Raw genomic sequence first — 25013 nt, forward strand, 5'->3', positions numbered from 1 at the left:
TATAGAATGGTTTAGCCTTTTATTTTTATTTTATTTTCAAATGGATTTTCACTCTGTTGCCCAGTCTGGAATGCAAAAGCGAGATCTCGGCTCACCTGCAACCTCTGCCTCCCAGGTTCAAGCGAGTCTCCTGCCACAGCCTCTCAAGTAGCTGAGACTACAAGCACCCGCCACCACGCCTGGCTAATTTTTTTTTTTTTTTTTTTTGTATTTTTAGTAGAGACAGGGTTTCACCATGTTGGCCAGGCTGGTCTCAAACTCCCGACCTCAAGTGATCCACCTGCCTCGGCCTCCCAAAGTGCTGGGATTACAGGCGTGAACCACCATGTCTGGGCCCAGTTTAGCCTTTTAAAATGCTTTAAACACATTTATTTTCCCCACAGATATTAAAAACCCTGTGTAGGATCAGCAAGTGTGCCCATACGGAAGGTCTGCATGGCTGTGGTGAGTCATAAGAAAGAAGGGAGAACTGATGAAAATCGATGAGAAATCCCCAATAAAATACCAGTAAACCGAATCCAGCAGCACATCAAGAAGCTTATCCACCACGATCAAGTCGGCTTCATCCCTAGGATGCAAGGCTGGCTCAACATACGCAAGTCAATAAACATAATCCATCACATAAACAGAACCAATGACAAAAACCACATGATTATCCCAATAGATGCAGAAAAGGCCTTTGACAAAATTCAACTGCCCTTCATGCTAAAAACTCTCAATAAACTGGGTATTCTTGGAATGTATCTCAAAATAATAAGAGCTATTTATGACAAACCCACAGCCAATATCATACTGAATGGGCAAAAACTGGAAGCATTCCCTTTGAAAACTGGCACAAGACAGGGATGCCCTCTCTCACCACTCTTATTTAACATATTGTTGGAAGTTCTGGCCAAGAAAATCAGGCAAGAGAAAGAAATAAAGAGTATTCAATTAGGAAAAGAGGAAGTCAAATTGTCCCTGTTTGCAGATGATATGATTGTATATTTAGAAAATCCCGTTGCCTCAGTCCAAAATCTCAAGTTAATAAGCAACTTCAGCAAAGTCTCAGGATATAAAATCAATGTGCAAAAATAACAATCATTCCTATACACCAATAACAGACAAACAGAGCCAAATCATCAGTGAACTCCCATTCACAATTGCTACAAAGAGAGTAAAATACCTAGGAATCCAACTTACAAGGAATGTGAAGGACCTGAAAGGAGAACTACAAACCGATGCGCAATGAAATAAAAGAGGACACAAACAAATGGAAGAACATTCCATGCTCATGGACAAGAAGAATCAATATTGTGAAAATGGCCATACTGCCCAAGGTAATTTACAGATTCAATGCTATCCCCATCGAGCTACCAATGACTTTCTTCACAGAATTGGAAAAAACTACTTTAAAGTTCATATGGAACCAAAAAAGAGCCCACATTGCCAAGAATATCCTAAGGAAAAAGAGCAAAGCTGGAGGCATCATGCTACCTGATTTCAAACTATAGCACAAGGCTACAGTAAACAAAACAGCATGGTACTGGTACCAAAACAGAGATATAGACCAATGGAACAGAACAGAGGCATCAGAAATAACACCACACATCTACAACCATCTGATCTTTGACAAACCTGACAAAAATAAGAAATGGGGAAAGGATTCCCTATTTAATAAATGGTGCTGGGAAAACTGGCTAGCTGTATGTAGAAAGCTGAAACTGGATCCCTTCCTTACACCTTATGCAAAAATTAATTCAAGATGGATTAAAGACTTAAATGTTAGATCTAAAACCATAAAAACCCTAGAAGAAAACCTAGGCAATACCATTCAGGACATAGGCATGGGCAAGGACTTCATGACTAAAACACTAAAAGCAATGGCAACAAAAGCCAAAATTGACAAGTGGGATCTAATTAAACTAAAGAGCTTCTGCACAGCAAAAGAAACTACCATCAGAGTGAAAAGACAACCTACAGAATGGGAGAAAATTTTTTGCAATCTACCCATCTGACAAAGGGCTAATATCCATAATCTACAAAGAACTTAAACAAATTTACAAGAAAAAAAAACAAATAATCACATCAAAAAGTGGGCAAAGGGTATGAAAAGACACTTCTTAAAAGAAGACATTTATGCAGCCAACAGACACATGAGAAAATGCTCATCGTCACGGGTCATTAGAGAAATGCAAATTGAAACCAAAATGAGATACCATCTCACACCGGTTAGAATGGCGATCATTAAGAAGTCAGGAAACAACAGATGCTGGAGAGGATGTGGAGAAATAGGAATGCTTTTACACTGTTGGTGGGAGTGCAAATTAGTTCAACCATTGTGGAAGACAGTGTGGTGATCCTCAAGGATCTAGAACTAGAAATACCATTTGACCCAGTGATCCAATTACTGGGCATATACCCAAAGGATTATAAATCATGCTACTACAAAGACACATGCATATGTATGTTTATTGTGGCACTATTTAAAATAGCAAAGACTTGGAACCAACCCAAATGTCCATCAGTGATAGACTGGATTAAGAAAATGTGGCACATATACACCATGGAATACTATACAGCCATAAAAAGGATAAGTTCGCAGCTGGAAATCATCATTCTCAGCAAACTATCACAAGGACAGAAAACTAAATACCGCATGTTCTCACTCATAGGTGGGAATTGAACAATGAGAACCCATGGACACAGGGCAGGGATCATCACACCCCATCTGTCGTGAGGTGGGGGCAGGGGGAGGGATAGCATTAGGAGAAATGCCTAATGTAAATTGTGACTTAATGGGTGCAGCAAACCAACAGGGCACATGTCTACCCTATGTAACAAACCTGCACGTTGTGCACATTTACCCTAGAACTTAAAGTATAATAAAAATATAAAAAAAGAAGGGTGACTTCACAGGGACCAGCTGCAGGGACTGCACTCACTCACCTCCGTGGAGGAGCGTCCATGGGCTGAAGAAGGTCTCGTGCAGCCACAGCCCGGGCAGGCCAGGGTGCTCCTGGAAGCCAGCGTCCAGCCTCCTCACCAGCGGGTGGATCGTGGCGTGGCCGAAGCGGAAGGCGGCCGTGGAGAACACGTTGGACACAGTGGGGTTGGCGGCGGAGTCATAGCCTTCATAGGGGCCCACGTACTGCTGGAAGGCCTCGGGTCCCAGGATCCTGGGGACGTAATCCCTCAGGGTGATGATCTATGCAGAAAGGAAAAGCGTCTCAGTGAGGCCCAGGATACCAGAGGAGGGTCGCCTCGAGTGGCAGTGGAGAAGAGCATCTTCCTCGACATCCCCAGGGAGCTGGACTCTTCTCGCCTTGCAATAAAGGCCTCAGCTGAACTTCCCAGAAAGGCGTTCTTGTTGATGTTTTTCATGAATATTCAGGAGGTGCGTTTATAGGGCTGACTGGAGAGCCTCCTTCCCAGGATGGTGATGGGGCTGGCAGTGGCAAGAGACAGCGTCTCTGTCGAGCCAACGGTGGTCACCGGGCCAGGCTGGGCAGCTCGACTCCTGGCTGGATGACTGACAGCAGGGAGCAGTTCCTTTTTCTACAAAGCAACAACACCTAATTCCTAGAGCCTTTGTGAGGATTAAATCAAAGCATGTTGTTTGGCACAGAGGTCTGTCAATGGACAATTACAGTGCAATCGCAGGGCCTGGAAATTACGATTTGACACATGGCCCCAGGAGAATTACGTACAAAGATTCTACTTTCAGGTTTAACAGTGTTTCTTTCAGACAGAAAAATCAGTCTCAAATTGTTTTGGTATTTAAGGGGAATATTTTGGTCAATAAACTACATCCAAATGAAGCATAATAGGCATAATTCTAGAATATGAATCTTCTCTTTTAGCTTACCAGTTTAGGAAGGCAAGCAGATTGTTTAAAAATAACCAATATTATTTACACACTTGTAATATGTTCCTTCCAGGCGCCAGAATGCATCTCCTAAGCACGTAATTTGGCCCTTCAGGGAGACCAGGGAGAGCTATGAGTCTTGTGTGGCCTGGGCGTTTACTGAGGGCGCACCTGCTCCCCGCTGTCCCGCTCCACCTCGGAGACCTGGACAGACAAGAAGGAAAAGGCGGCATCCAAAAGTTCCCCAGTGGGGTTTCCGTCCGTGTGCTAGTTCATCCATTGGTGAGAAGCACCATGCTATGGGTCAGCATCCCAGAGAGTAGTTCTGACTTCATCCTGCAAACAGCCTCTCCACCTCAGGCGCAATTTATGTGACAACGTTTCTGAACCACACAGGTGTCCTGGGGGCTCCTCCTAGCCACATGAGAAGGTCCGTGTTCTTCCCACGTTCAGAACTCAGGCAGCACCTTCTGCTCCCTGGAACATTCTTTGGTTTCTTCTCACTACAATAGAAAGGAAAAGGCTTCTCTCTCTTTAGCCCAGAGACTGAGACAATTTCTTTCTTTCTTTCTTTTTTTTTTTTTTTGAGACAGAGTCTCGCTCTGTCGCCCAGGCTGGAGTGCAGTGGCTCCGTCTTCTGGATTCCCGCCATTCTCCCGCCTCAGCCTCCCGAGTAGCTGGGACTACAGGCGCCACCACCATGCCCAGCTAATTTTTTGTATTTTTAGTAGAGATGGGGTTTCACCGTGTTAGCCAGGATGGTCTCAATCTCCTGGCCTCGTGATCCACCCACCTTGGCCTCCCAAAGTGCTGGGATTCCAGGCGTGAGCCACCGCGCCCGGCCGAGACCATTTCAAATTCAAGTGCAAGCTATTTTAAGGAAGACACCACTTTCCTTCTTGCCGACCTGAAGTTTGGCTTGTGAGCCAGGGGATGCAGCAAGTACAGACAGAGAACTCCTGAGGCCTGAGCCTGAGGTTCCCGGCTCCACCCGTGCCCAACCAGCTACGAACAGAGAGCAAACCCGTGCCCTCCATCCGAGCCTCGCAGACACTGCGCTTCCTCGGTGTCTGACCTTGCCAGAGCTCTGAACAGTGTCTCTCCTCTTCCCCACTGGCTCCTCATCTGATCCGAAATGTCCCTGGTAAGTGATTGGGCTCAGATAGTGCAGCCTCCCCTGGGAGCTGTCGAGGTTGGGCAGAAGCACCCTTTGTTCAACCCAATAGGGCCTTAAAACTTGAATCTTGAGTCGGGTGTGGTAGCTCACGCCTGTAATCCCAGCATTTTGGGAGGCCAAGGTGGGAGGACTGCTTGAGCCTGAGAGCGAGACCAGCCTGGGCAACACAGTCAGACTCTGTTTCTACAAATATTTTAAAAATTAAAAATTAGCCAGGCGGGGTGGTGCACTCCTGTTGTCCCAGCGATGCGGGTGGCTGAGGTGGGAGGATGCTCGAGCCCAGGAGGTGGAGGCTGCAGTGAGCTATGACTGTGCCACCGCACTTCCGCCTGGGTGATAGAGGAGGTGCCTTCTCAAAAAGAGAAAAAGAAAACCTTGAACCTTGTAAACAGCTCTCTGGAATTTTCATGGCAATTCTTGTGAAAATGCTTCTGGTATTTGTTTACCCGGTCACATAGGGAAAATGGTTACTCTGAATTATTGGACCTGGGCAGACGCCACACTGTCAGACCTGGGCATTGTTGCTGTTGGGTGCCCTCCTGCCCATCTCCCAGGTGGGCCCCGTCTTCTTTCGCTGCTGGCAGTGCCGTGTAGAGGTCTTGTCTTCCCAAGCGGCTTCAAGCTGCTCCTCCATGTCTGCTCTCACCCAGCCTCCGGGTTCCCCACAGCCTCTGCCAAAGCTGCCAGGCGCTGACTTGTGGCCACTCTCCATTTCTTGGCCTTCACAACTCACCAGTGGGAATGACCGAAAGGTCCACACTTGGGAAAATGGTGGGCGTGAAGGTGGCGGGAAGCCAGGACCCCAGCATAGGGGGAGACCAGGACTAAGAGACCTGGAGATGCGATGCTTGTCACCGACGGTGGGAAACAGCCACGCAGCCCCTGGCACAGGCTCCTCTGAACCTCCTGACTGCTTTCAACGTCACCCACCCTGCTCTCCACAGAACAATGTCACTCACTATTTTCTCAAACATGCCCTATTAGTCCAACAAGAGGCTCCCATGTGTTTGCTGAGGGTGCTCCGGGGAGGAGGCTGAGCAGGCACCCAGCCAGCACCCAGCTCCCCAAGGATGCAACACAGCCAGGCCTGGCTTGTGCTCCTCGGCAGGCAGCCCTGCAGCATGGCACACCTGGGCTTGTGCTCCTCCACAGGCAGCCCTGCAGCATGGCACACCTGGGCTTGGTCCAGCCTTGAGGCAGGGGACTGGCTGTCCCTGCAGAGGAACCCCTGGAGAGGAACGACTGGGAGATTTTGTCAGCCAACATTGGAGGCTGCTGGGGAATGGGGCCCTGCCGGTAAAGGGGTCTGGGTGGGGCAGCAACAGCACCTAAGTATTCTGAATGGACAAAAACTGGAAGTATTCCCTTTGAAAACTGGAACAAGACAGGGATGCCCTCTCTGACCATTCCTATTTAACATACTGTTGGAAGTTCCGGCCAGGGCAATCAGGTAAGAGAAGTGGCCTTTTTCTTTCTTTCCAGCCTTGGAAGCATGGCTTTATCCATCTGCTCCTTTGCCTAGAAGAGCAGCCAATCTGAAAAAGTACTCAGCCACAGCAAAGGTCAGCAGCCGAGTGGCCCGGGGATGCAGCCCCTGCCCTGAGACGTGGATCCGCCTGCCTAGGATGGGGATGTCCGGGGAGATCTGCGGTCCCTCCGGGGTCTGGTCGTACCTCCACACACATCCAAAGCAAAGCTTCTGTGGGTCCCTGGATATCTGGGGAAATCAAGGCTGTGCTCCAGAACCAGGTCTGCTATCTGATGGCCGGGGCATAGAAAACACCCACGCCAGATGTTGGGTCTTTATCTCAAACTCCACACAGCCTGGACGGCACACCCAGACTCACCAAGGATGGCTACCTCCTCTCTGCCTCCCTCAACCTGTGCTGGGAAGGGTTTCCTTTCTCATTCTTTTCTTGTCTGTAGAACACAAAAGTTATTGCCAAAGTGAGCATCTGATTGTGAGTTCTTGTTTTATGACACACCATAGAGCAGCTGAGGACTGCTGGGATGGAAGAGCAAGAGCTTCGGTTCCTCCTGGCAGGAAGCACGGCTTACGGAACTGGGTGGGATCTCAAGCTAGCAAGAGCAACTTCATCAGCCCTTCCTATGTGCGAGTCCCCCAAGAGATGCCGGCTCCCAGGAACCAGCACAGAGGGCAGCCTGCAGATGCCTCCCAAAGACACCCACGGCAGAAGTCCTGTGCCCCAGGGCTGAGGGAGGGGATCGCTCTCAGCTGTCTACAAAAGAAATTAGAGGAGCCGAGATCCTCAGACAGGGGGTGGCTGGGGTTGGGCCCTGACAGCTTAGAGTGGGTGTGGTGAGGACAGACACAGCAGCAGGGACGTGGTGTGGACGGATGCAGGAGGCGGGAGGTGGTGTGGACAGATGGAGCAGAAAGCTGTGACTCCCAGCTCTGAGTTGAGCCTTTTTGCCTCTTGCTGATGTGTGCATTATCCTGGCCCTGGCTAGCTCGTGTGTGTGTGTGTGTGTGTGTGTGTGTGTGTGTGTGTGTGTGTGTGTGTGTGTGTGTAGGGGGTTTGGGGGAATAATAGAAGGGGGATGCTATTTCTCTTTCATAAAGTTGCCCTGGCATTTCTTTTCGTTATCTAATGCTTTTCAGAAGAAGAGAGATTCAGATCACACAGTTACCAAACTATGAGTCGATAGAACCAGGGAGAGAAAAATGGGCCTTCCAGGCCACTGCGGATCTTTCAAATATGGCTGGAAGTTACAGCAGCGGCTCTACTGATGCGTTAAACACAACTTATTATTTTAATGTATCAAAGGTTTTTGCAAAAAGCACCAAAGAGGACCTATTAACTAAAAAAACACAAAAGGAAATTCAAAGGTGAAATGTAAAACCAAGAAGAAAAGAACGTTCACATTTTTTAAAAAAGCAGAACACACAGAAAATGAACTGAGGAAGGTAAATATGAAACAGAGAAGAACATTTTCCTATTGTTTTCTGTTGTTATTATTTCATTAATAATAAGAATAGGCAGCTGGGCATGGTGGCTCAGGCCTGTAAACCCAGCACTTTGGGAGCCTGAGGCAGGCGGATCACTTGAGGAAAGGAGTTCAAGACCATCCTGGCCAACATGGCAAAACCCCATGTCTATTAAAAATACAAAAATTAGCTGGGAGTGGTGGCACGTGTCTGTGGTCTCAGCTACTTGAGAGGCTGAGGCAGGAGAATCGCTTGAACCTGGGAGGCGGTGGTTGCAGAGAGCCGAGATCTTACCACTATACTCCAGCCCGGGTGACAGAGTGAGACTCTGTCTCAAAAACACAAAACAAAACAAAACGAAAACACACACACACAAAAGAAAGAAGAAGGAGAAGAAGAAGAAGAAGAGGAGGAGGAAGAGGAGGAGGAGGAGGAGGAGCAGCAGCAGCAGGAGGCAACCAAATGTCATTATTTCCAGGTCAGTGGGATTCTCAGAAATTTGGAATTAAACTATCTCTAATCTATAATGACAGGGCCTGGTAACAATTCACACCTCTAAATAATTCCAGAACTCCATGGAGAAGAAAGACAGCAGGATGTGTGACAACTGGGCGTCTCTGGCCCTGTGAACGGGCTCCAGGGATCCGAGGCAGCCTCTTTTCTCACAGCTCCCTGGGCTAGATGAGGTTCTCACTCAAAGAAGGTTCAAACCAAATCCTGCTCCCGAGGCTACAGCAGGGCCAGGATTTCCAGAATTATTTTTGAAATTTCTACTTCATTCACAAATTCAATATATATTTACGAAGCAACCTGGCAAATTGTGGGTCCTGAGAAAAAAAGAATTAAACAGATGAACATCCCTCTGTGGAGCTCGCAGTCAGGGAAGCGGCACGGAAGCAGCAAGGAAGCAAACAGGAGCCCCGAAGGCCTCAGGGGATGAGCAGAGGGGAGAGGGCGGCCGTCTGGGACCTGCTTCCCCAGGTGTGTGGTGGGAAGTCCAGGCTCACGGAGACGAGGACCTGGATTCCACCGCTCAGCAGCTCCTGGGTTTACATTCCCCTTTGCACAGGGAAGCAGGAAAGTGTCTGAGTCGCTGCTTGAAAGCAACGTGGGTGCCTGATGATTTTTACTTCACATGGTGACAAGGTTCCTGCTTTCATTTCTAACTCCGCTCCTCTCACTCACACAAGCCTCCTCCGTCCGGCGGATGCTCCCAGCCAAGCACTGCTGTGTGGATGCGCGCGTTAGGACAGTGAGCTTGTCTGCTGTGTTTGCTGTGAGGATGCGCACGTTAGGACAGTGAGCTCGTCTGCCGTGTTTGCTGGAGAAGCCTGCGGGCCTGCTGCTGCCAGCCCCTGTTCCAGGAAGCTCCAGGTTCCCTCATCACCCAGGAACTAAGAGTTAACGCCCAGCGCATGGGGGCTTCCCAGGCCCTCTGCTCTGACCTTTGGGGCCTGGACCCCAGGGCAGCAAAGGCCAGAAAGTGGCAGGGGTGTGTGCTGCCTGGGGGTGGTCGGTGCCACGCACAGCCCCTGTGCCTCCTTGGACAAAGCTCCAGTGCCTCCTTTAGAACAGGATTGACGCGCCCTTCCCCGCAGGCTCAGGGCAAGAACTGCAGAGACGATGCCCAGGCCGCTACAGGGCCCGGTGCAACAGACGCGCACATGGTGACTCTCAATGTAAAACAGCCCATCCTTCTTCATAACAACCCCGTGAGACCCCCAGAGTCAGGGACTGCACTTCTAGGTGTGTAAGTGCTTTTCTCCATCACACAATTAATAAAAGGTCAACTTGAGTCTCAAGACCCTCTCATGCAATACTTAAGAGAGTCATAAAATGAAGAAAGGTTTCAAATAGACTCTAACTTGCTAGTTCAGAAACCTCACAGAGAGTCAGTTCTTCATTCTCTGCATTGTCTCTGAAATACAAAAACACCAGCAGCCCTGGTCCACTCACCTGCAAGGGTCGTTCTGGGAATTATTAAATGAGTTGAAATCTGTAAAGCACCTTGCCTGGCTGCGGGCACAGGGAAACCTGGGTGACCTGGCTGCCATTGTTGGGGGGCTGTGGTTATTGGTGTCTTGGTGGGATAATCACCAGCCAGCTGAAGGGTAAGCAGGTGGGACAGAGGGGCCCCGGGGGGCCGCCAGCGCTGGAGTTACCCTTCGGCCCCTGCACAGGAGCTCACGATGACCCTCCACACACCCATGAAGGGCGCCCACCATGATTGCGCACCCACACAGGGCCCCACGACCTCGGGCTCACCCATGTGGGCGCCCCTGATGGCTGTGCAAGTACCTGGGACAGAGAACCCACGATTCTGCGCACCCACATGAGGCGCCCCCCGCTTTGCATGCGGCCACCCAGGGCGCCCAGGACCACCCCGCGCACCTGGTGCAGGGCGCCCACGACCTTGCGCGCCTCCTGGTACACGGCGTCCGCGCTCCAGTGCGCGTTGAGGGCCTTGAGCGCCGCGGCCAGGCGGTTGTGCTCGCGCAGCCACAGCGTGTGCAGCGCCGTCAGGGAGGGGACCTCGCTGGCGCGGCCGTCCCCGGCCAGGAAGCAGGGCCCGCGGGTCTCTCCGGGGATGCCGGGCTCAGGCGCACAGGCCGCGGGCGCGCGTGGCGGCGCGAAGGGCAGGTAGGCGCGGCCGGAGTCCCGGAGGCGCGCGTGGACGCGGAGCAGCCCCTCGGCGCTGGTCCAGTTCCGCAGCTGCCTCTCCAGGGCCGGGGAGCTGCCGTACACGGTGGACGCGTCCAGGAACGAGGTCAGCCCGTTCATCTGCTGCCGCGGGTTGGCGGTGGACAGGTTCCCGAAGAGCGCGCCTTGGTCCCCGGTGCCACAGGCGGCCGAAGAGCGGTAGAAGGGCAGACAGGCGGTGCCCGCGGCCGGCCGGGCCTCCTCCGGGAGCTGCGGACAAGGGGAGTTCAAGGTCACCCAGGGCCCCGCTCACCCTTTTTAAGACTCTAGAAGCTCGAGGCCAGCGACGACCCTGCAGCGCCGCATGTTTCTCTGCCCCTCTAGTCCTCTCTGCAGGGGTCGGTCCAGCCAGTCCCCCGACCTCCCCCCTGGCCTGCTCACCAGTGGTCTCTTGCCTGGGGAAGAGGCTGAACCCAGAGGATGCACCCCACATCCTAGGAGTCCACATCTCCCTAAAGCTCAGATGCTCTTGGCCTGAGCCAGTCTCGTTCCTGCTCAGACCTGCTCTAGCTGCTCATGAACTCCCCGGTCTGATTTACCTTCTGACTTTGGGAAGAGCTGATCTCTTTCTTTCTTTTTCTTCTTTTCTTTTCTTTTTATTTTTCCTGAGACGGAGTCTCGCTCTGTCACCCAGGATGGAGTGCAGTGACACGATCTCGGCTCACTGCAAGCTCCGCCTCCCGGGTTCACGCCATTCTCCTGCCTCAGCCTCCCGAGTAGCTGGGACTACAGGTGCCCACCACCGCGCCCCGCTAATTAAGGGCTGACCTCTTTCTTTCCAGTGCCATGGACTTGGTTTAGGAGCCCAATTGAGCAAACAGTCTCAGAGTTTTGTGGGCATCACTGTTTAGTGTAAAGGCAGATAGAGGGGAGTAAGGAGACCTTGGGTGGGCTTCCAACTCTGGCTGTGGCCAGCTTCCATCTTCTCTTCTACAACATGGAGATCTAAAACATTTTTCCAGATTTACAGGTTTCTTGGGAAGAGTCGCCTGTGCTGGATGTCGGGCAAGCTCTGTGGGTTGCAGAGAGCACGTGCCCTTTCCCTGGCAACTCTTCCTCCCTGGGGAGGTGTCACAGGGTCAGGGCTTACTCTGGGTGTTATTAGATTTAGGAGGTTAAATCGCTCATCCAGAATCACAAGATCGACCAGGTTGGACAGACCCCGAAAGAGACTCTTCCTGAAGATCATGGTCTTCTTGTAATAGGACATTATTTTTACCAGTGAAAATAAGGGAAAAGTTCCTCTCAGGGCAAAGCGCAGCCCAGGCACTGAGGAGTAGGAAGGAACAGAGGACCTGGGGTCACGAATGCACCCAGCGAGGCAGCAGCCACTCAGGAGTTAGCCGTGGCATGCAGTGCTGTGCAGGGAGACAGGCCCAGCCCCTGATGGACTCAGGCACAGGAGGTGCAGTGAAAAGAATGCAGGTGACAGGGAGTCAGCCTTGTGGTGAAGCAGCAAAGCAGATGCTGTGAGAACCCCTCTGGGCAGCACCCTGGCCTGGCAGCTGTGCAGCCCAAGGCCAGGTGGGGGTGGGGGGTGGGGGCAGCGAGGACGCCCCAGCCCTGGTTCAGAGACAGCACAGGATCCACAGGTCGTGCATTAAAAAATGCACTTCCAGCTGGGCAAGGTGGCTCACGCCTGTAACCCCAGCACTTTGGGAGGCCAAGGTGAGCAGATCACGAGGTCATGAGATCGAGACCATCCTAGCTAACACGGTGAACCCCCATCTCTACTAACAAAAAATTAGCCGGGCGTGCTGGTGGGCACTTGTAGTCCCAGCTACTCGGGAGGCTGAGGCAGGAGAATGGTGTGAACCCAGGATGTGGAGCTTGCAGTGAGCTGAGATCACACCACGGCGCTCCAGCCTGGGTGACAGTGCAAGACTCTGTCTCAAAAGAGAAAAGAAAGAAAAAGAAAAAAAAAAAGCGCTTCTACTGAGAGCCCTTAGGGAGGCCTGCAAGGCTCAGAGCAGAGGATGTGAGAACTTAGGGCCAGCAGGGAACCCAGGCAGGAGCTGAAATTCAGCAAGAGAGTAAGAAAGCCAAGAAAATCATGATAGCGGGAACTTCAGTGCACGCCCTTCGGATTATACAGGCCCAGCGGCCCCAAGAATAAGAGGAAATAGAGGAATCAAATTGAGGAGCACAAATAATAATAAAATTACAAATAAATAACAAGGAGCTGCAAATTCTCCTAATAACTGATTCAAAGAGACTCTTAAGAAGAACTGAAAGTCTCTCTAGAAATCAATGAAAGGTTAACTTGCTTGTTAAGAAAATTCAAGAACACCAGCAAAGCCTCCCTCAGAAGAAAATTTATAGTCTTTAAATTGCTTTCATCAAAACAACAAAAACAAAGAAATTAAGTAGCTATTTTAAGAATTTAGTTGAGGAACAGAGAGCTAAAGCAAAAGTAAATGAGAAAGTTAAATTAATACACGCAGAAGTTAAAATTAATTAACTATGAATAAAAGAACTGGTGGGAAGAAAACATAAAGCTCTGCTTCACAACCCAGTGTGGAAAACAAAGAAAGGGCACAGAGTGAGGCAGGATTTGGAATGAGAAAGGAGCAGGGCTCAGGTGCGCAGGAGAGACGAGAAGAATCAGGAGCGACTGTCTATGCAGTTTCATGGCAACACACTGGAAAATGAAGAGCCGATGGATGACTCCCTAACAAAATGGAAATAACCACAATGTTGCCAAGAAGAAATGTAAAACTCCAAAGGACAATGAGGATGGAAGAGACAGACAAGGTGATCAGAAATCCAGGGATCAGATGGCACTGACAGTGAACTTCCATCAAATCTCGAAAGGATAGGTAACTCCAAGGTTGCTTAAACTATTTCAGCCACAGAAAAGATGGAAAGGGCCCCAGTGCGTTCTACAGAGTCAGCGAAACTTTTGTGTTGGCCTCTGATGAAAACAGGCCAAGGATGGGGCATACAGGTCAGTATCCCCTTCTAAATAAAATAATAAAAGATAGGGTAGCCAATCAAAAGGCAATTACCAGAGTCAAATAGAATCTATTCACAGAATGGTTCCGTGTTGGATAGGGTTATATTATCCAGGGTGTCGACAAATTAAAGAAGAAAAATTAATATCACAGGTACTTAAAATGCAATAATACAAGGTACTATTACTTACCATTCCTGGTTAAATAGAAATGGAATAGAGTAGATTGGAATTGCTAAAATATAATGTAGAAGCAATAACAAATATTATCTTGAGCAGTTAAACAATGGAACAATTTAATTTAAAATTAAGGACTAGCAGAAACAACCACTATCATTGTTGGTACTTAGTACTATCTCTGTTAGACCAAAGTCTAGAAATTAAACAAGAGCTGGTAAAACTACTATAAGAGAAAATAAGATTTAAACCATAATAAAATTATCTTTTTTCTTAATGCTATGTTAGATGTCTACAACATCTAAAAATTCTAAAAATTTGATCAAATTTTTTAAAAAGTGTCTTCAATCTGTGGAAAAGTATAAAATTGTTCTTTTCCTTTTTTTCTTTTTGTTTTGTTCTTTAGCAAAGTACCACGAATGGTAATGGAGAAAAAATATCCCTTTCATAATGACAAAAAAGTTGATCAAAATCAGGTGTGTAAATTTAACAAAATAATCACATGACATACAAAAAGAAAATCATAAAACATCATTAAATATATGAAAATCTGAGAAAAGATCATTTCTCTCTAAATGAGTGTATACATTAAATGCAATTTCATTTAGAATAATGATAGTATGTTTTCATTTTGAAAGGATAAATTAATTTTAAAGTTTATATGAAGACACCAATTCCATTATCTATTCCTTAATCAACTAGGGAAAAGAATAGTGACGCAGTATTGACTTGACAGACAATAGGATACACTATAAGGCTGCTATGATCAAGTCCACACAGTATTGTCAACAAGAATAGATGCATCTGTTAATAAAGGAAGACAGAGAGCCCAGAACCAGACACCAGTTCTCCTGTGACAAAGCGTTATCTAGGCCTATGGGGAGAAGGAGGGTGGAACCAGCTGGTTTTCCATCTGGATGGGAATAAAACACACCCGACTGTCCACTGTGCAAGATGCATGGAAACCCGTGCTGCAGTCCCACCCAGGAGGTCACTGCTGACTTTGAGCAAAGGAGATTCCTGAACCACAACTGAGCCTAGAAGCCATCAACACATAAGGAGACCTGGCCTCATAAAATATAAAAGTGCTCCATGCTGAGAGTTCTGGGTTGATGGGGCTGGAGAAAAATATTTGTAAGAAAAGTGAGAGAGAGTTAACATCTAGAGTGGAAAGGAGCAATTAAAATCAATTAACAGTCAAATAGTAGAAAAATGGACAAAGGTTATGAATAGATCATTCATTGAACAAATACAAATTGCCAAAAAAAAAAAAAAAAGGACAAGTTTAAAATTTACTAACATTCAGGGAAAGCAACTAATGTAACAATGAACTATCTCTTTTTTGCTGCCAAACAAGCAGAAAAAAATGAGAAAAAAATAATTAAGGCTGTTACTAGTGTGGATGGTGGATGTGGGTAAGGGGTGAACTCAGTTGTTGCTGTGAGGGCACAGAATTTTTAGACATTTTAGTACCAGCACAGCAGTGCTAAAGCCGCCTTCCAACCTGGCAGTGTCACTTCTGGTGATCCACGCTGGGGCAGAGGCTGCAACACGGAAGGGCACACCCATGGCTGTGACCTGGAGCATGGAACAGTCCAGCCGTGAGCAGGGAGGGCTCGGAGCTCCATCGGGGGGATTTCCAGGATGCATCACTATTGATTGAGAACCCAAGATACAGAACGTGTACTCAGCAGAGTCCTGTTTTTATTAACAACATTCAAAAGAAAATGCTTGTGCGTGACTTCTTTAGGTGTAGCCGAGTGAGCATTCAAATCATGGAAAGGGCACACCATGACCACTCATATCACGGGAGGAGCACGCGATGAGTACTCAGATCATCAGAAGGACACGCCACGAGCATTTGGGTCACGGGAAGGACATAGCATGAGTATTTGGATCACAGAAAGGGCACACATGAGCACTCAGATCATGTGAAGGGCACTCCATCAGCATTCAGAACACAGGAAGGGCACGCCGTGGGCATTCACGTCATGGAAAGGGCATGCCATGAGCATTTGGATCACAGGAGGGGCATTCTATGAGCATTCAGATCACGGGAAGTACATGCCATGAGCATTTGCATCATGGGAAGGGCATGATATCAGCATTGAGATCACAGGAAGAGCATACCATGAGCACTCAAATAATGGGAAGGGCATGCTATGGACATGCAGATCATGGGAAGGGCACACCATGAGCATCAGGATCATGGCAAGGCCATGCCATGAGCGCTCAGATCACAGCAAGGGCGTGCTGATTAAAACGGGGTGCCCAGTGAATCCCTTTGAGCCCACTATGCTGTCTACACCAACTTCTCACTATTCTAGTTTCATTTATCACGCCCCCTTCCCCTTACACACACACTTCAAATATCAACATTTGGGAGTCAAGTGATCTGGTTTGGGGACAGGGGCATGAGTGGAGAACATGGGAGTAAGAAGCAGGAGAGTCTAGCAAGTAAGGGAGGGAGAGGAAAAGCCACATGTCAGGAGAGTCAGGCACAGTTTAAGTTTTACATTTATGTGAAATTACACTTACATGTGGGTGCTCCAGTATAATGTAAGAAATTCTTATTTGAATTAAAAACTATTTTGAACTAACATCAACGTAAGGACCATGCATCAAAATTTGTGGGGGCGGGGGCAGGTCATAGGAAAATAGTCTTAACTACACTTGTCGAAAAGTATGAGGCAGTGAACGTAACTCAATTCGCTTTTACCATAAGAAGTTGAGAAATGTGAAGCAGATGAAAAGGCGTAATAGGAAGGCAGTAGAAAACAAAGAACAGGAAAGACTTATGGGCCCGAATAGACTAACTGCACCCAGAACTGAGCCCATAACCAAAGATCTGCCATCCCAGAGGTTATCAGGACCAGAGTCACAAATAAGATCTACCAGTTATTCAAAACAAAAAACCCAAATCTTATTCTAGACAAGGTAATCCTGAGCATAGTGAAAGAAATGGGCAACTCTGATCACTGTCAGATGCTGGTGTGTCTGTAACACCCAAACGGGTGCAGCATCAGAAAAGAGCACTGTAGCATTACTCTGCTTATAAAGAGAGATGCAGCATTTCAAATCAAATATTAGCAAATTCAATCAAAGAATAAGTGAAAACCTGCATCACCATCCTGCAGGTCATGTAAGGGTGGTACTGCGTTGGAAGTCTACCAGTGTAGCTCACACAATAATGAAGTGAAGTGGAAGCCCTGTGGCCTCCTCCGCCGACATTGAGTAAAGCTGGAACCCACGAGCCTCATTGAAATTCTTGGGAAATCACAAATAAAAAAATTTCAATTTTCTAACTGAAGTTGTCTAGCAGAAATTCCTAGTAGACACAATATGGGAGGAAAAACATCAGAATCATGCCCTTTACCTAAGAAACAGAGCCAGGATACTGCTCTCACCATGGCTTTTTAAAATGTTACTCGCTAAAGCAGTATTTTATGTACATAAAATTGATTCCTAATAAAACAAAGTTGTATATCAAACCCAGTTTTTAATATGTTTAAAATAAAATATAGAAAAATCTATTTATTATATATATATTATTATAATATATATCAGATAAGGAAGACCTGCTCAGTAAGATAACAATTTAGATGTCATAAAGAAGAAAAAAAATTGACTAAAATCGACCGAAATTTAAATCTTATGAATAATGGCACTGTAAACAAAATGAAAAGCCAAACAATTATATAGAGTGAAGGACCAAGGCTCACTCTTTGTCCACCTTTTTTGCCTTTGAAACCTGTTTGCAACAAAGATCTAACAAAGCTCATGTCCAAGATTATTTGGGTCTAAGTGTTCTGGGCAGCTATTCTCATTTTGGTTCAAGTAAACTCTTTAAAATGATATTTTGTGCCTCAGCTTCTTGCTTTAGGTCAACAAAAGATAGACAGAGGCTTTAATGCCAGTAATGAAAATTGAAGATTTTCTTCCTTAGTGCATTGGAAAATAATAGGAATTATGTAAGAATAATTGTTGCAGACAAATAATCAATTAGAAAATACAATTTGCCATCTCATTGCTGCAGAGAAATTTGGGAGTAACTATTAAAATTCCAACATGAGGAGGATTTTTTGTGACAGATCATGGAGGACAAGAGGTAGGACTAGATTTCAGCTCTCACTCAGACAAACAGAGCGGTGTGTGGAAGCTCATGTCGTGAACTTTTGCTCCAGAATGACGGCAGGAATACATTAGGAAAGCCAAGAGAACCCACAAACCCTCTAAAGGAAGCGGATGGCTCCTGCAGGACTCAGGAGACACCCCAAATACTGTGAATGCCCAAACTGCAGAAGTGGGAGAGATCACCCACCCTGAACACGCACCCCCAATGGGGAACCGGAAGGTCTAGATTACGGGAGAAGATTCTGACTTCACCTGGAGCTGAGTCAATTTAGAGAGCCGAGGGGAATACAGGGGTAGAGGAGGCAGTGGGAAAAGCCCTGTGAGCTCTCCAAGTCCCCTAGGTAGCCACTTCCACCCTGCCTCACAGGAATCCTTCAGGAGGGCTGCCAGAGGCACCTGAAAAAGGCCACAGGAAGAAGGAAACCTCCAGCGAACTTTGTAACAATTTGAACTGGGTGGCTAGATCCAGAAGAGAGGTAACAATCGCTACACCTTGGCTCTCAGGAAACCACCTCCCTAGGAAACAGGAAGTGCACTAATTACATCCAGGGAACACTCCGAGGGACGAAAGAAGCTGAACAACAGCCTTGAGCCCTAGACCTTCCCTCTGACAGAGACTATCCAAATTTGAAGGAACCAGAAAACCAACTCTGGTAATATGACAAAACAAGGCTCTTTAACACTCCCCAAAATCATACTAGCTCACCAGCAATGGATCCAAAGAAGCTATCTCTGATTTACCTGAAAAAAAATTTAGAAGATTAGTTACTAAGCTAATCAGGAAGGCACCAGAGTAACGCAAAGCCCAATGTAAGGAAATCGGAAAAATGATACAAGAAGTGAAGGAAGAAATATTCCAGGAAATAGATATCATAAATAAAAAAAATCAAAACTTCAGGCAACATTGGACACACTTAGAGAAATTCAAACTGCTCTGGAAACTCTCAGCAATAGAATCAAACAAGCAGAAGAAAGAACTTCAGAGCTCAAAGACCAGGTCTTCAGATTAACCCAATCCAACAAAGACAAAGAAGAATAATAAAATACGAAGAAAGCCTCCAAAATGTCTGGGATTATGTCAAATGACCAAATCTAGGAATAATTAGTGTTCCTGAGGAAGAAGAGAAATCTAAAAGTTTGGAAAGTTTATTTTGGGGAATAATAGAGGAAAACTTCCCTGGCTTTGCTGAAGACCTAGACACCAAATACAAGAGGCTCAAAGAACACCTGGAGAATTCATTGCCAAAAGATCATTGCCCAGGCACATTGTCATCAGGTTACCTAAAGTTAAGATGAAGAAAAGAATCTTAAGAGCTGTGAGTCAAAAACACCAGGTAACCTACAAAGGAAAAACTTACCAGATTAACAGCAGATTTCTCAGCAGAAACCCTACAAGCTAGAAGGGTTTGGGGCCCTATCTTTAGCCTCCTCAAACAAAACAATTATCAGCCAAAAATGTTGTATCCAGTGAAGCTAAGCTTCATAAATGAAGGAAAGATACAATCTTTGTTAGACAAACAAATGATGAGAAAATTCACCCCTACCAAGGCAGCACTACAAGAACTGCTAAAAGGAGCTCTAAATCTTGAAACAAATCCTGGAAACACATCCAAACACAACCTCTTTAAAGCATAAATCTCACAGGACCTATAAAACAAAAATACAATTTAGAAAAACAGCAAAATCACAAAAACCCAAGGTGTACAGGCAACAAATAGCACAATGACTGGAATGATACCTCACATCTCAATACTACCATTGAATGTAAATGGTCTAAATGCTCCACTTAAAAGATACAGAATTGCAGAATGGATAAGAATTAAGCAACCATCTGCTGCCTTCAAGAGACATGCCTAACACATAAGGACTCACATAAACTTAAGGGGTAGAAAAAGGCATGCCATGTAAATGGACACCGAAAGCAAGCTGGAGTAGCTATTCTTATATCAGACAAAATAAACTTTAAAGCAACAGTAGTTAAAAAAGACAAAGAGGGTCATTATAATGATAAAAGGCCTTGTCCAACAAGAAAATATCACAATCCTAAATAAATATGCACCTAACCCTGGAGCTCCCAAATTTATAAAACAATCACTAATAGAACTAAGAAATGAGATAGACAGCAACACAATAATAGTGGGGCACTTCAATACTCCACTGATAGCCCTAGACAGGTCATCAAGATAGAAAGTCAACAAAGAAACAGTGTAAACTATACCCTAGAACAAATGACTTAACAGATATTTACAGAACATTCTACCCAACAACCACAGAATACACATTCTATTCAACAGTACATGGAACTTTCTCTGAGATAGACCATATGATAGGTCTCAAAATGAGCCTCAATAAATTTAAGAAAACTGAAATTATATTAAGCACTCTCTCAGACCACAGTGGAATAAAACTGGAAATCAACTCCAAAAGGAACCTTCAAAACCATGCAAATACATGGAAATGAAACAACCTGCTCCTGAATGACCACTGGGTCAAAAATGAAATCAAGATGGAAATTAAAAAATTCTTCGGGGCCAGGTGCCGTGGCTCATGCCTGTAATCCTAGCACTTTGGGAGGCCGAGGCCAGTGGATCACCTGAGATCAGGAGTTCCAGACCAGTCTGGCCAACATGGTGAAACTCCATCTCTACTAAAAATACAAAAGATTAGCTAGGCGTGGTGGTGGGTGGTGGTGGAAGCCTGTAATCCCAGCTATTCGGGATCCTGAGGCAGGAGAATCACTTGAACCCGGGAGGCAGAGGTTGCAGTGAGCCGAGATTGCGTCCCTACACTCCAGCCTGGGCAACAAGAGTGAAACTCCATCTCAAAAAAAAAAAAATTCTTCGAACTGAACGACAATAATGACACAACCTATCAAAACCTCTAGGATACAGCAAAGGCCGTGCTAAGAGGAAAGTTCATAGCCCTAAATGCCTACATAAAAAATCTGAAAGAGCACAAACTGACAATCTAAGGTTACACCTTAAGGAATTAGAGAAACAAGAACAAACCAAACCCGAACCCAGCAGAAGAAAGGAAATAACCAAGATCAGAGCAGAACTAAATGAAACTGAAACAACAACAACAATAAAAATACAAAAGATAAATGAAACAAAAACCTGGTTCTTTGAAAAGATAAATAAAATTGATAGACCATTAGCAAGGTTAACCAAGAAAAGAAGACAGAAAATCCAAATAAGCTCAATTAGAAGCGAAATGGGAGATATTACAACTGGCACCACTGAAATACAAAAGATCATTCATGGCTACTATGAACACCTTTATGCACATCAACTAGGAAACCTAGCGGAGATGGATAAATTTCTGGAAAGATATAACCCTCCTAGCTTAAATCAGGAAGAATTAGATACCCTGAACAATAACAAGCAGTAAGATTGAAATGGTAACACAAAAATTACCAACAAAAAAAGTCCAGGCCAGACAGATTCACAGCAGAATTCTGCCAGACATTCAAAGAATTGTTACCAATCCTACTGACACTACTCCACAAGACAGAGAAACAGGCAACCCTTCCTAAATCATTCTATGATGCCAGTATCACCCTAATAGTAAAACCAGAAAAGGACATAACCAAAAAAGAAAACTACAGACCAATATCCCTGACAAACATAGATGCTCAAATCCTTAACAAAATACTAGCTAACCAAGTCCAACGCATATCAAAAAGATAATCCACCATGATCAGGTGGGTTTCGTACCAGGGATGCAGGGATGGCTTAACATACACAAGTCAATAAATGTGATACACCATGTAAACAGAATCAAAAGCAGAAATCACATGATTGTCTCAATAGATGCATAAAAAGTATTCGACAAGATCCAGCATCCTTTTATGATGAAAACTCAGCAAAATAGGCATACAAGGGAAATACCTCAATGTAATAAAAGCCATCTATGACAAACTCACAGCCAACATAATTCTGAATAGGGAAAAGTTTAAAGCATTCCCTCTGAGAAGTGGAACAAGACAAGGATGCCCACCCTCACCACTCCTCTTCAACATAGTACTGGAAGTCCTAGCCAGAGCAATCAGACAAAAGAAATAAAGGGCATCCAAATCAGCGAAGAGGAAGTCAATCTGTCACTGTTTGCTGAAGATATTATCGTTTACCTTGAAAACTCTAAGGACTCTACCAGAAAGCTCCTAGAACTGATAAAAGAATACAGCAGTTTCCAGATACAAGATTAATGTACACAAATCAGTAGCTCTTCTATACACCAACAGCGATCAAGCTGGGAATCAAATCAAGAACTCAACCCCTTCTACAAGAGCTGCAAAAAAAAAAAAAAAAAAAAAGAAAAGAAAGAAAAGAAAAACTTAGAAATATACCTAACCAAGGAAGTGAAAGACCTCTACAAGGAAAACTACAAAATAAAACACTGCTGAAAAAAACTACAGACAACACAAACAAATCGGACACATCCCATACTCATGGATGGGTAGAGTCAATATTGTAAAAACAACCATACTGCCAAAAGCAATCTATTAATTCGACACAATTCCCATCAAAAATATCACCATCATTCTTCACCAAATTAGAAAAAAAAACTCCTAAAATTCATATGAAACCCAAAAAGAGCCTGCATAGCCAAGGCAAGATCAAGCAGAAAGAACAAATCTGGAGGCATCACATAACTTGATTTCAAACTATACTGTAAGGCCATAGTCACCCAAACAGCATAGTATGGGTATAAAAATAAGCACATAGACCAATGGAAGAGAATAGAGAACCCAGAAATAAACCCAAATACTTACAGCCAATTGATCTTCAACAATGCGAACAAAAACAAAAAGTGGGCAAAGGACCTCCTATTCAACAAATGATGCTGCGATAACTGGCAAGCCATGTGCAGGAGAATGAAACTAGATCCTCATCTCTCACCTTATATAGAAACAACTCAAGATGGATCAAGGACTTAAGTCTAAGACCTGAAACTATAAAAACTCTAGAAGATAATATTGGAAAAACTCTTCCAGACATTGGCTCAGGCAAGGATTTAACGACCAAGAACCCAAAAGCAAATTCAATAAAAACAAAGATAAATAGTTGGGACTTAATTAAACTAAAGAGCTTGTGCACAGCAAAAAGAACAATCAGCAGAGTAAACAGACACCTCACAGAAAATCTTCACAATCCATACATCTGACAAAGGATTAATATCCAGAATCTACAATGAACTCAAACAAATCAGTAAGGAAAACCAAACAATCGCATCAAAAATGGGCTAAGGGCATGAATAGAGAATTCTCAAAAGAAGATACACAAATGGCCAACAAACGTATGAAAAAATGCTCAACATCACTAATCATCAGGAAATGCAAATCAAAACGCAATGCAATAGCACCTTACTCTGGCAAGGATGGCCACAATAAAAAAAATCAACAAATAATAGATGTTGGTGTGGATGTGGTGAAAAGGGAGCAACACTTCTACCCTGCTGGTGGGAATGTAAATTAGTACAACCACTACTGAAAACACCATGGAGATTCCTTAAAGGGCTAAAAGTGGAACTACTGCTTGATCCAGCGATCCCATTACTGGGTATCTACCCAGAGGAAAAGAAGTCATATACGAAAAAAATACTGGCACACACACGTTTATAGCTGCACAATTCACAATTGCCAAACTGTGGAAGCAGCACAAATGCCCATCAATCAATGCGTGGATAAAGAAACTGTGAAATATATAAATATATATATATGATTATATATATATGATTTTATATATATATGATTATATATATATGATGGAATACTACTCCGCCATAAAAAGGAATGAATTAATGGCATTTGCAGCTACCTGGTTGAGATTGGAGACTATTATTCTAAGTGAAGTAACTCAGGAATTGAAAACCAAACATTTTATGTTCTCACTCATAAGTGGGACCTCAGCTATGAGGATGTAAAGGCTTAAGAATGACACAGTGGACTTTGGGGACTCAGGGGGAAATGTTGGGAAGGGACTGAGGGATAAAAGGCTACAAATTGTGTTCAGTGTATACTGCTTAGGTGACAGGTGCACCAAAATCTCACAAATCACCACTGAAGAACTTACTCATGTCACCAAACACGACCTGTTCCCAATAACTTATGGAAATAACAAAATTCCATCCTGAACATAATTCATCATCCACTAACTCCACTTTGTATTATGTACCTAGAGATACACATTGGTGTGCACGAGAAGGCTTGGGTAGCTTTTAGGTTTTCGATACATTCATAGCTACATGTTTTCTGCAGTGGATGGGGGGTTTGCAGCACCCAGTGGAAATCATCGGGCTGGCTGCATCCCCACTTAGCTGAGACCAGAAGGAGCGAGGGCATGAAGAAAAGCCTGGTCCTAAAATAGAGGATGCTGCGAAGCTCTCACAGCTCCCTAGAAGCTACTGGGCTGAGTGAGGCAGTAGTCAGAGACTCAAAACACTTTAATTTATAGTCTCATGCAGTTGCTGGAAACATGTTTCTCTAAGGAAAATTGAATAAACATAGATATGATAAATTGTGTGGATCATTTTCTGTTTTGCTTTGAGATTCTAAAGTCCTAACTTGCTCCAAGCTCACTAAGAACTTTTACCCTCACACTCCACCGTAAATACTCAGAGACCAAACTGGATGGTTTCAGTACAAAGGACATCAAACATTTAAAAGCACTGATTTATGATGTGTCATCTACTGGGTTTACGGAGCTACTCCTAGAGTATACCATATATTTTTCATCTCACTGGAGTGACTATTAGCTCAATCACTCAACTACTGAAGGCTGCCCTGGGGATGGACAGGATCTGGATAATTGACGAACACTCTTAACTACAAGCCAGGAGGCTCGCGCCCGAGACCAAGAGCCCTGGAAAGTGCCTTGGAGACCCACCCTGGGGCCTCTCCCACATTCTCACCCACAGGCACACAGGTGTCCTCTCTGCCAGATGTGGTCTTGCCTTTTATTTCAAAAATTGTTTACAAATAATTTAATTGTTATTTTTCTCTAAGTACAAAGATAATATATGCTCAATAATGAACATTTTGAAATAAGAAAAGTGACAAGGAGAATATCATCTA

At 45.2% G+C, this 25013-nt stretch overlaps 1 protein-coding gene across 1 annotated transcript in view; it reads right to left on the minus strand.

The window, feature by feature from the left end:
- TPO (thyroid peroxidase) overlaps window positions 1-25013 on the minus strand; it is a 112428-nt gene that overhangs the window by 46329 nt on the left and 41086 nt on the right. Inside the window, exons 7-8 of the mRNA XM_045369899.3 lie at window positions 10366-10884; window positions 2929-3187 (exon numbers count right to left, since the gene is read on the minus strand). Coding sequence (XP_045225834.2) covers window positions 2929-3187; window positions 10366-10884 — 778 coding nt within the window. The remainder of the gene's footprint in view (window positions 1-2928; window positions 3188-10365; window positions 10885-25013) is intronic.

Source organism: Macaca fascicularis, chromosome 13, assembly GCF_037993035.2.
Source record: "Macaca fascicularis isolate 582-1 chromosome 13, T2T-MFA8v1.1".
NCBI lineage: Eukaryota > Metazoa > Chordata > Mammalia > Primates > Cercopithecidae > Macaca > Macaca fascicularis.